At 39.0% G+C, this 12621-nt stretch overlaps 1 protein-coding gene across 1 annotated transcript in view; it reads right to left on the reverse strand.

Moving 5' to 3' along the window:
* Window positions 1-2304: 2304 nt before the first annotated feature.
* LOC123668062 (SID1 transmembrane family member 1) overlaps window positions 2305-12621 on the reverse strand; it is a 53344-nt gene continuing 43027 nt past the window's right edge. The window contains exons 18-27 of the mRNA XM_045601856.1: window positions 9940-10050; window positions 9491-9569; window positions 8748-8859; window positions 8169-8351; window positions 7498-7618; window positions 6589-6711; window positions 5797-5913; window positions 4028-4160; window positions 2926-3130; window positions 2305-2568 (exon numbers count right to left, since the gene is read on the reverse strand). Of these exons, the coding sequence (XP_045457812.1) occupies window positions 2392-2568; window positions 2926-3130; window positions 4028-4160; window positions 5797-5913; window positions 6589-6711; window positions 7498-7618; window positions 8169-8351; window positions 8748-8859; window positions 9491-9569; window positions 9940-10050 (1361 nt within the window). The 3' untranslated portion in view covers window positions 2305-2391. The remainder of the gene's footprint in view (window positions 2569-2925; window positions 3131-4027; window positions 4161-5796; window positions 5914-6588; window positions 6712-7497; window positions 7619-8168; window positions 8352-8747; window positions 8860-9490; window positions 9570-9939; window positions 10051-12621) is intronic.

Consider the following 12621-nt stretch of genomic DNA (forward strand, 5'->3'; position numbering starts at 1 on the left):
CCGACCGTATGTGTTAAGGCGCCACCGACGGCACACGCTCCACCACAACAGAGTCAGTTAATAACGAGCATTATAATAATTCCCAGTCAATCAGATTATTTGTCATCTCATATGGAGCATTTTGCAAAATACGTGGGCTCCTGGGGGGAATTAAGGAATAGGATCTGCAACGCGCTTGCGACGCTTCTGGTGTTGCAGCTAAGGTAATCTCTTACCATCAGATGAGCCGTACGCTTGTTTGCAGACCTAATCTTTTATATATATATATATATATATATATATATATATTTAATTTCAAATTTCGGTCAACTAAAAAAATTCATGAAATAAAACCACATTTTCATATAAAAATCTATTTATTTACAAGAACTAGACGATATAATAAAAATTACACATAAAATAAATTCATAAATTTAACATCATAAGACATTCTAAACTTATTACAGAGATCATAATAATTAGTTAAACAAAAATTATTTAAGAAATATTACCGTATTGTCAAAGAAAATACTAGAAGTTAAATTTAACTTTAAAACTAAGGGCCTGTCTGACTGGGGTGAAAAAGAATAATGTATCATACTCTTATCTGTTGGATACCGTCGTCTATCAAATAGCGTTAACAGTAACCGGTGTAACAGGCCCTAAGTTTATTAGTAGACAAATTTACTAAAATATTTTTGCCATATTAAATGTACTTACAAATAATGTTGCCAATAACAAATACTGACTGTTATAAAGGAACAATGTTAATATAATAATATATTTATTATTTAAAAAGGCAATAATGGTTGCGTGTAATACTTAATTAATTTTAGGACACTATTTTAAGATTCCATATCCATTTATATAAATAAATCGCTATTTTTTTTTTCTAAGTGCAAAACTCGAGAACGTCTGTATTACGGCTCCTTGATCTAGCTGAAAAGAGTGAAGGGTATAAGCGGAGACCCGTCTCGGACGGTAGATTTATGGGATGCCAAAGGTGAATGTTTTTTTGACGTTTATCCCTTTGATTTCTCCAAAATAATATATAATATACTAGATTATTTACATATTATTAATTAACATATTTTTATTAAACACTTAATTTGTTTTTATTTTCAATACGAGATAAGAATGTAATACAGTATTGTAATTCTTTGGTTCATAATTCTTAAGTTAACAGTGTCACTTTTAGTCATACTTTCAAATCAATACTCATTCAGAACTCCTGTTTTACTTATTAAATATCCGTTACGCTTTAAGCTTACATACACAAACATTTTGAATATAACTATAATTAAAATTAACAAAAACTTTATATAAAGGACTGGGTGTGTCAACCAAACTGACATTATGAGCCGAACTGGTAATGTGAACCACACTGTTATTTTGAGCTATACTGACTATGAGCCAGAATAAATTTGGGAACCGAACTGGTTTCTGATTCAAACTGGTATTGTCACTGAAAACCCGATATTTAAAAACAAAAAACAAAAAACGTGTTCGAAATAAACTGTTTGTGACTAAAGCTTTCGTTCTTAATCACAGGAACTAGAACTTCAAACACAAGAAATATTGAAAAAAAAAAAAAGTCACATTCACTCATACAGAAATTTGTAATTTAAAAAATATTTAAAGCGACGAAGAAAAAATTTATTTATATATTATTGTACTTAGAAATATTAATCTATAAGAGCCTCTAAATTTTAGTTTTTAATAATATCGCGAATATTATTACATTGTTAGAGAGCAATAAAAACAATTTGTATTAAATACATACACAAAAAAAATTGTATTAAATTAAATTGAAATGTAATTATTAGCATCGCATTTCTTCGAGCTAAATTGGTTTAAAAAATTGGTAGACACTAGAATATTGGTAGAAGCTAGTTTCAACCAGTTTTACCCGAATTTAGGAATAAAAGGTAATAATAAATATCACCAATAATACTAATAAAAAATTAAATAAATAAAAAAGTTAAAAAATAAAAAGAATATATAAAAAAATTGTATAAATCATGAGCACGCATCATAAGAACATTTCCAACGATATTTAGCACGAGAAGCTTCGAAATTAATTCTCTTGCTTCTGCTTTTAGCTTAACACACAATGAAATTTTTTTAAGCTTTTCTTATCAAAAAAAATCCCAATCTTCAACTTCCAAAAAACGTTTTGACGAGCACAGTTCAAAATAAACACTATAAAAAAAATTTGAACTACAGTTATTTTGAAACAGGATCAAAACTAACAAAGCATACCCATAGGAGAATATACAACACATTTAGACTTCAACTTAATAATTTAAAGTCGCATTCACTTTTGAGCACCATCGTTCCTATAACCTACCATATTTTCATTCACTTACGAATTTATCCATCCCTATCAATCCTATAGCCAAATAAACCCCATTAAAACACCATAATATCAGTCCTCGGTACATTACTGAGGTTGTCATCGATGGTGAGATACATGTTGAACGAGAAGAACATGGCCGTCGCTGACATAAAATGCCACGCGTCGTGTGAGTCGTAGAGCTGTAGTAGGGAGCATACTCGGTTGTTCTGTCTCGACTGGGCTGGCGTTAGCTGGGGAAGAACTTTTGGATAAGTGGGATGTGTTAGCAATATGAGCCGAATTGGCAATATGAACCAGAATACATTTATGAACCAAAATGTTACTTTGAGTCATAATGTCATTGTGAGAGATAATAATGTTATGAGCCAAACTGGCAATATGAACCAGATTACTTTAATGAACCAAATTGATGTTTTGATCCCACTGGAGTAATGAGGGTTACTGATAAACTGACAATGGCGCATTAATCCAGTGTCTCATTATGAGCCATAATACAAAGATATTGAGAATAATATTTAAGTTAACATTAAATTTGCTTTTGGAGCATATTTACGCTGAATTATAAAAATTATAATACAACCACTTACCGCCCAATTGGTGCTGAGGTCCAGGTAAAAATAGCTGGAACTGAACCAGACCCCGTATGTGAGGATTATGAAGATCCAGCTGTACCAGGCGATGGTCTCCCGGTGCAGGAGTTTCATGGCGATGTAGAACAGCGTGTAGAGGAACAGGTTGCTCATCAGCACCAGAAGTAAGTGGGACGCGAAGTCACGACTGTGCTGGGATAGCCTGTCAGATATGGGTCTTTTATTTATAACTGAAATTGATTAAAGCAGCTTGTGCATGTCTCGTAGTTGCAAATTGGATGAAGTTTAATCAAAATCGTTGTAGAAGTTTCACTTCTGTCGTGTGTCAATTGCACACATACTTTTTTTTAAAACCCTTATTAAAAATTAAATGTTCTCGAGGCTTCTAAAAGTTGATGTGCTCGGATAGTGTAAAGCTTTAACTGAGGTCGGGCATAACAGGAAATATCCTGCTCAAAATCTAAAGTAACTCGACTGGGGTAGCATCTCGACCTTACAGAAGATCACAGCTAAGTAATATTGTTCTCAAGCGGTGTCGTGCTCCTGAGGTGAGTGAGGTGAGTGACCAGAGCTGGTGGACAGGGTCGAGGGTAGAATCGATAGCACAGAGATGCTTCTGGTGACGGCGGTTAGGCCACGGCGCCCGCTCCTAAGCTGTGGTACGATCTCGCCAAGAGACACTTAGGACGTACGCACATCCCGAACCCACCTATAAGCTTCCCCTTTTCTTTCATGTCCGGGTGCTACCCGGCCACTGTACCCGGTGTCGCTGTCCAGGCCGCTAGGGCCAACACGCATACATAAAAAACACACACAAATACACGCTACATACGCACGCATGCACCAACAGACGACCGCACGCACCAACACACACATACATACACACACACATTTATAAACAGACAAACAGACACATACATACACACCAAAACATATAGACACGCGCACCGAACATTACTATACCGTTTCATAATTCTTTTTAATGTTTCTCATTTTAAGTGACTATATACTGAAATTGTATGTCTTATGAGAAAATAAAGATTCTGGAGGGGGGGGGGGGGTTAAACCGAACAGAAATTAAAAAAAATGCAAGAAGCACCCGTATCCGGCGACAGCCCAGTTGGCCAGGTTGGCCAGCAGCAGCAGGACTCCACGACCAGCTCGAGCCGGGGTCACGGCAGCCAGGGGCCGGGAACACAGCGCCCGGAGCGCCCGAGCGGGGACTCCTCCATCTGCGGGAACAATCACTCACTTACTCACTCACTCACTCACTTACTCTGTTCAAACAGGCTGCCAGGGCCCTTTCGAATCGTCTTTTTACTTTAAAATTTCATAATAGTTCATTATTTATCGTTGTGTCCATCTGTCAAGAACGAACTTTAATGAAGAGATGTCTATTGACTGCTACATGTAAAGGTACTAATGGTTTGTTTTTTTTTGGTTTATTGTTGTATGGATTAATTAGTTGTACAACTATCTTCAATGTTCGTATGTATTTTAGATGCCTGATGATGGTCCAATAAAGGATTGAACGTCGCATGAATTTGCAATTAGTGGTTCGATTGGCACCTTATGTCCACTTTCCTGCGAACCGTCAAAGAATTTTCATAATAATCACCATCACCACTTCGGCCTGTCAGTCCACTGCTCGTAGACCTCCACAAGTTCGCGCCAACAATAGCGTGAACTCATGCGTGTTGCTAGTCACCACGCTGGGCAGGCGGGTCGGTTGGGTTTAAGATAATAATAATCATTCATTGCAGACATCACTACATACTTTTTGTTAGTTACGTTTTTTCTTAAATTATGTTAGATTAAATTAAATTAATTAATTAAAATCATAAACAAAATCCAATCAATAGTAAAATTCAATTTAAATTACAATTAAAATAAAAAAGGTCAGGTTATACAAATATGAATTCAATGTGTATATGTAATTATTCTGTTCATCTGTCAATGCATATGAATAAGGTAAAGTAATTAATATGAATTTACATTTTTTTTTTTGTATCTGTAATATATTTCCCATATCTTTTATTAAATCAGATTTTTTTTGTAGATCACTCGGTCGGCAAACAAGCACACGGCTCACCTGGTGGTAAGAAATTACCGTAGCTTATAGACACCTGCTGCTGTGTGGCTACGGCACTAAAGAATTTAGCCACCCCCTCTCTTCCCGTGGGTGTCGTAAGAGGCGACTAAGGGATAACAAGGTTCCACAACCACCTTGGAACTTAAGATGCCGACCGATGGCGGGATAACCATCCAACTGCTGGCTTTGAAATACACAGGCCGAAGACGGGCAGCAGAGTCTTCGGTGCGACAAAGCCAGTACTGCGGTCACCAACCCGCCTGCCCAGCGCGGTGACTATGGGCAAAACACATGAGTTCACGTTATTTTTGGCGTAAACTTGTGGAGGCCTACGTCCAGCAGTGGACTGTATAGGCTGTAATGATTGATTGATGATTGATAGACACCTGCGACACCAGAAGCATCGCAAGCGCGTTACCGACCCAATCCCCAATCCCCCAGGAGCTCTGGTCACCTTACTCACCAACAGGAACACAATACTGCTTGAAAACAGTATTATTTAGCTGTGATCTTCTGTAAGGTCGAGGTACTTCCCCAGTCGGGCTGCTCCAGATTTTGAGCAGGAAATTCCTGCTGTGCCCTACCCCAGTTAACTTGTTATTTGCCAAACTGTCTCCACACAGTAAAATAACGTTAAAACTTTCGTCTACAAACTACACGATATACATACATTATATGTATATATTTAAAACGGGATATTTACCCAGTTCGATATTTCGACATCATCTACGAATATTGTCGAGATAAGACAGAATTTTAGTATGACTATCACTCACCGAGTCTGAACCTGCCGAGGTAGTATATCTGGAAGGTCATCACCAGGCAGGTCACGAGGTGCAGTGCGGTGAACGCGACCCAAAAGTAGAAGTTGGCGTTTAGAACCCCAACCAGACCTGGAGATTTATTATATTTATATTATTATATATTTATATTTGTAATTGTGTTTTATTATTATTATTATTATACATGTAAAGAAAATACAGACAGTATTTAAATTTTGAGTCCTTGGTTTTTTTGAAATAGAGATGTCAAATTAAATAACAATAATCTTAATTTTATAATTTAAAAATTAAATATAAATTAAAAAAATTTGCAAGGAACTGTGAAGGCGGGAACGATATACTTTAATTGTCCTATCTTTGTTATCAGAGCAACACAAGTTTTATTTTATTTGCTAGCCTTCATAGTCCTGGATATAATCTTATATACAATAAGATAATTTATGATATATATGATGATGATTATATGATATGAGTCCTGGGTTCGATTCCCGGTTTGAGTAGATATTTATTGTCAGTGATTTTGTCTCTTTCCGGTCTAATTGTTAGTCTTTGTGGGTTCCCACCGTGCCTCGGAGAGCACTTTAAGCTGACGGTCCCGGTTGTTATCATGCACACCTGATAAGCGATCATTACGCACAGTAGGGAATATATATATATATATATATATATATATATATATATATATATATATATATATGATCCGGGCAGGACAACGTCTGCCAGGTTCACTAGTAATAATTAAATACGAGCGCGTTCGTAAATATACGGCTCGAAGGACCAACTCACCGATGAAGATGATGAGCGCCAGCACCCCGAAGGTGGCGTGCGCGCGCGCGTTCACGTCGGCGTGGCGGGCCTGGTACAGGCGCACCATGCACAGCACTGACGTCACGTACATGAACGACGTGTCTGGGGGGGGGGGGGGGGTATATCGAGTATTTTACTATGAATTGTGAAAAAGATTTCGCCAGTTTTGGAGACGTGATAACTTGCTTAAATTCAATTTTTACCGTCACGGCCTAAATCTTAATAAATCAAGTTAAATATCCTGCTCTAAAATTTGGACCAGTCCAACTGGAGAAGTCGACGCCGCGTTGGCGCAACGGTTACAGCCATGGATTGTACCTGTTGCGCTGGCGGTTACGGGTTCGATCCCCGCTCATGTCAAACATTTGTATTGGCCATACAGGTGTTTGCCGTGGTCTGGGTGTTTGTGCAGTCCTTGTGGGTCTCCCCACCGTGCCTCGGAGAGCACGTTAAGCCGTCGGTCCCGGTTGTTATCATGTACACCTGATAGCGATCGTTACCCATAGTAGGGAATATATCTGCCAACCCGCATTGGAGGCAGCGTGGTGGATTAAGTTCTGATCCTTCTCCTACGTGGGGGAAAGAGGCTTATGCCCAGTAGTGGGATATTACAAAGGCTGAAGCGAACTGGAGAAGTGCCTCGAGTTTAAAAAATCAACAGCCAAATAATACTGCTCTCAAATAGTGTTGTGTTCCTGGGTCAGCATCACCAGATCATTCAGAGCTCCTGGGGAAGATCGAAGGCAACGCTCTTAACTTGTAATATTTTTGGAATTCCAAGCGTTCATAGGCTACGGTATACGCTTACCATCAGGTTGGCTGTACGTTTATTTGTGCCCTGGGCTATATAAAATAAGCTACTGTGTACAGTTTCCAAGGTGACCTTACCGAATTGGAAGTTCATACTGTTGGGGCAGACGTGGTAAGCGGCGGAGAGTAGACCCTCACTGACCAGCGCGATGCCCATCGCGTACAGAAGACCGAAATGTTGGGGGATACCCAGCTCCCTCTATAACAGAAGGGATATTAGAATTTTCGACGCTTGGTATCAGATCAAATAAAAAAAATTACTATACTCAAGAAGACTACACACTCACACACATAACACAAACACTTCAGCCTATCGCAGTCCACTACTGGAGATAGGCCTCCACAAGTTCGCGCCAAAAATGGCGTGAAATGTGTTTTGCCCATAGCCACCATGCTGGGCAGGCGGGTTGGTGACCACGGGGCTGGCTTTGTCGCACCGAAAACGCTGCTACCCGTCTTCGGCCTCTGTATTTCAAAGCCCGCAGTTGGATGGTTATCCCGTCATCGGTCGGCTTTTTTAAGTTTCAAGGTGGTAGTGGAACTGTGTTGTCCCTTAGTCGGCTCTTACGACACCCACGGGAAGAGAGAAGGTGGTTATATTATTTACTGCCGTAACCACACACCAGGAGACTTTAAAGGCTTTTTATTGAAATAGGACACAGCAGAATATACCCTGCTCCATATCTGGAAAAGCCTGTCTAATCAGAGACACACACTCGCCACACTCCAAACTCATCGGAGTCACTCACCTGTCTCTGGGTCTTTCTCTCGTGAGCTCGCTGTCGGCGCCACACCTGCGCCACGAACAGCGCGCCCAGCAACACGTAGCCCAGGTTGGAGTACACGTGGTTGAAGTCGGACAGCGCCAGCAGTGGGTGGGCGCATAGGAAGTTGAAGTAGCACAGGTCCTGGTTGCCCGACTGGTTGAGCAACTGGCATGCGAACGATGTGTAATTTAACATGTTGCCTTATAGTCTACCATTAGTACATTAGAGGTCGAGCAGTAATATCACAATAATACTCGTATTTTGGAAAATGAAATGTTAAGGCTTTAATTCAAAACGGCGGCAACGCGCTTTCGATGATTTCGGTGTTGCAGACGTCTATAAGGTACGGTACGGCTGGTTTGCCGATCTAGTTGTGTAAAAAATTTTTTTTTTTATAAATATAAAAATACACGTTTATTTTCGTATTACAATTATTGAAATTCTCCCGAAAAACACTCCATTATAAGATATAATATGTATAACACAAACAAATCAAAATAATATCGAGATCCGGCTCGAAGGACCAAAAAATATTTTTACAAGAAAAAAATCAAATCTCACCCTTTGATATGTAACAACCAGTTGTATTACCGGTAAAGTGTAGAAAACCGCTACCGTTAGAACATTCCAGAGATACATCTTGGAGCGAGCGGACAAAACCCGGGGGCGACACCTGTTAAAATTAAATAGTCTGTCTATATTTGTATAGATGGTCTTTATAATTAGGGCTTGTTTCACCTGTTAATATAATGGAAGACAAATTTAATGGAAGACATATCTAACAGATAAAATTTATAATGTATTTATCATTTACACAGTTGATTTCCAATTTATTAACCAATGTTCAAAAAAAAAAAAAAAAGTAGAATAAAACAAAGTGTGAGTGTATGTGTGAGTAAGAATGTTTATGCGTGAGTGCATGCGGGTGTATGTGCATGTGTTTGCGCGACACAAAGTTAGTGAGTGTTAATTGAGATAAAATTTAACTGGGGTGGGGCACAACAGGAAATTGCTGTTCAAAATATGGAGCAGCCCGACTGGGAAAGTACCTCGATCTTACAGAAGATCACAGCTAAATAATACTGTTTTCAAGCAGAGTTCTGTTCCTGTGGTGAATGAGGCGACTAGATATCCTGGGGAATAGCGGATAGAGTCGGCGACGCGCTTGCGATGCTTCTGGTGTTGCAGGCGTCTATAAGCTACGGTAATCGCTTACCATCAGGTGAGCCGTACGCTTGTTTGCCGACCTAGTTGCATAAAATAAAAATTAAAAAAAAATGCAATTTAGTAAAGTAACAACTCACCTCGACAAGTTAGCGACGCAGAGTCTAGCGCTGTCGATAGTCGACAAATCCGACTCAGTATCTGATAAGGAACTGCCATCTGTTTTAAACAAATTACTACATTTAGGAATAACAAAAAAATAAATAAAAATAAAACGAGTGCTTTTGACCACGCTACTGAAGTGAAACTTCTTCAGCTCCAAGAGTAATACTTTGCACTGTGTCCCCCGCTATATGACACTCTCTCTCATGACCATTGGTTGACTGGAAGAGATCTCTTCTAGAGATAAGTCCACCTTTGCGTAACACTCAACACGTAACACTCTCTTTATATTTACTAACATATATCTACCTCTAAACTTTCGTTCACTCCACCCGGTCACACATTTCGTAACGCTCTCGTAACGCATTTACCAGTTTACTCCCCAAGTCGAGCGTAAGTAAAAAAGTTTAACTCCAAAATACTTCACCCCCATGGTCGGTGACTGTGTGAGTGGAACTGCTGGCATCGTTGAGCACGCGACGCCGTCGGACAGCGGTTGTGTTTTCATCGTGAGGCACGCTGGGGGCTATTAACTGCTCTGTAAATACATTTTATACGTAACTGATATCAGATAACTGAGCGCAAAAATAAAAAGTTAGGTATTTTGTACTCATTAAATCAGACCTCGCTCAGCAAAGATTTCATCACGAAGCAAGCTGTCCTGTTAGAATCAATAACATTCTAGCTAAGGGGCCAGTCCAGATGGAATTCACGCAGTTTTAATTAGGGGAAAAGTGTACGAGATGATCCGTTGGGGGAAAGATGATCCTTTTATATTGCAACGTATCTACTAGTGCCACCTATTTGTGTTTATTTGTAAAATGTAGACCCCGATATTCCCCCGCCTCAGTCAATCGTAATGGCGTCTTTAGTGACAGTATAATTTTTTGAGGATGAAAACAAAAATTACGTGTCTTTGATCTAAGGTAAGGTTGACTTTAAGATTATGTTTAATGTGTTCTAACGTACTTTATTGCCGTGGCCGATGTATAGTTAGCTTTGATTATTACTCTATTTTGATTTTTAACATCATGGAAACAGTTGAAACCAAATAGGTTATGTTATCGATCATTGAATAAAAAAGGTTATGTTGGGGTAAGATGATTATGTTACCGGTGTACAAGACGATCCGGGTGGATCATCTTGTACAACCCTTTAACATATTTTTTTTAACCATTTACGTTATTATGTATTTTTTTCCTAATAAATATGTCTTAATTAATAGGAACTGCCTAGTGCCTGCATTATTACCTAGATAGTAGAAGATTTCAAATAATAAAATATAATTTAATCTTGTTTTAGATTATGCCTCGTAATTATAAAAGAAAAACTAATCGCGGGTCGTGGTCGGAAGACTCCATGATCAAAGCACTGGATGCTGTAAAAAATGGCATGGCATTTAGAACAGCAAGTAAACAATTCGGAGTTCCTGTTATGTCGCTTAAAAGGCGGGCTAAAGGCAAAAATAAAGTAGCTATCGATGGAATAAAATATTTAGGGGGGAAAAAAACAGTCTTTACGGCAGAACAGGAAAATGAGCTCGTGAAGCATATTAAAGATATGGAGACGAGGATGTACGGATTAACACGACAAGATGTTTTATCTTTGGCGTATCAACTTGCAGTAAAAAATAATTTCACCAACCCTTTCAACAGAGAAAAAGCAGGATATGATTGGCTGAGAGGATTCCGTCAGCGGCATCCAGATATAGCCCTTCGTGCACCTGAATCCACTTCTACTGCTAGAGCACGGGCCTTTAATAAACCAGTGGTAGATAAGTTTTATTTCACATTACGATGTATTCAAGAGACAAAAAACCATCCGTGTCACCGTATCTATAATGTTGACGAGACTAGCATATCTACGGTGCCTACCAAAAATACAAAGGTGTTTGCAGGAACTGGACGTAAACAGGTAGCACGAGTTACTTCAGCTGAAAGAGGGGAGACTGCAACAGCTGTAATTTGTATGTCTGCTTCTGGAGCTTTTGTACCACCTATGTTTATCTTTCGAAGGGTTCGTATGAAGATGGAACTAATAGATGGCGCACCACCAGGCTCTGCATGGGCATGTAATTCATCTGGATGGATGAATTTGGAAGTTTTTACCAAATGGTTTGACCATTTTTTAAGCTATACGAAACCTTCTGCGGAGGACCCAGTCCTTTTAATTTTAGATGGCCACCTTTCACACACAAAAAATTTGGAATTAATATTGAAAGCTCGAGAAAACCACGTCACTATTCTGTGCTTGCCTCCACACTGCACACACAAACTGCAGCCGTTAGACGTCAGTTTGATGTATCCCTTAAGTATTTACCACAATCAGTCACTCGAAAAATGGATGAACAACAATCCTGGCAGGCCAGTAACTGTATTTCAGATTGCAAAGATTTTTGGAGAGGCTTATTTAAAAGCAACAGTACCATTAAATGCTATCAAAGGTTTTGCCAAAACTGGAATATTCCCTTTCAATCCGGATGTGTTCACCGAAGTTGACTTTATCGCTGCAGCAACGACCAAAATGGAATTTAATGAAGACTCAAGTGTAGTAGAAACGCTTCCAAAGGTTTCAAACACACAACAACTACCAACAATGGATCCTTCACCAGTACCAGAAACCTTCACTTCACACGTCTTTCCAAATTTGCAGAATAAAACCCCGTCACCAACTCCCATAAATGATGGTAATTTGTCATTTCGGAGTCCTTTGTCGCCATTGCCATCTACGAGCTACGCACGCAACTCAAGTGTATCGCCATCTATTTTGGAAGATAGCCAATGTGAACCTTTTAATGTTACACCAGCTCAGATTCATCCTTTGCCCAAAGTTGTAGGTAAAAGAAGCCATCTTAAGAGAAAACGAATGGACACATCAATTTTAACTAGCACGCCATACAAAAATTATTTAGAGGAAGAAAGAAACAAAAAGACTGATAAAGAAAATAGAACCAATAAAACACAGCAAAATGTAAAGAAAAAGTATCCAAAAAAGAAACAGAAAGGGAAAGGTGTAGGCAAGGGGATGTCAAATAAAAGGAAGAATATTATATCAGAGTCATCTGCACGGAAAATTTTTCCAAAGATGATAGGGGGCGAGGGATGGATAA

The sequence above is a fragment of the Melitaea cinxia genome, chromosome 30, assembly GCF_905220565.1.
Source record: "Melitaea cinxia chromosome 30, ilMelCinx1.1, whole genome shotgun sequence".
Taxonomy (NCBI): domain Eukaryota; kingdom Metazoa; phylum Arthropoda; class Insecta; order Lepidoptera; family Nymphalidae; genus Melitaea; species Melitaea cinxia.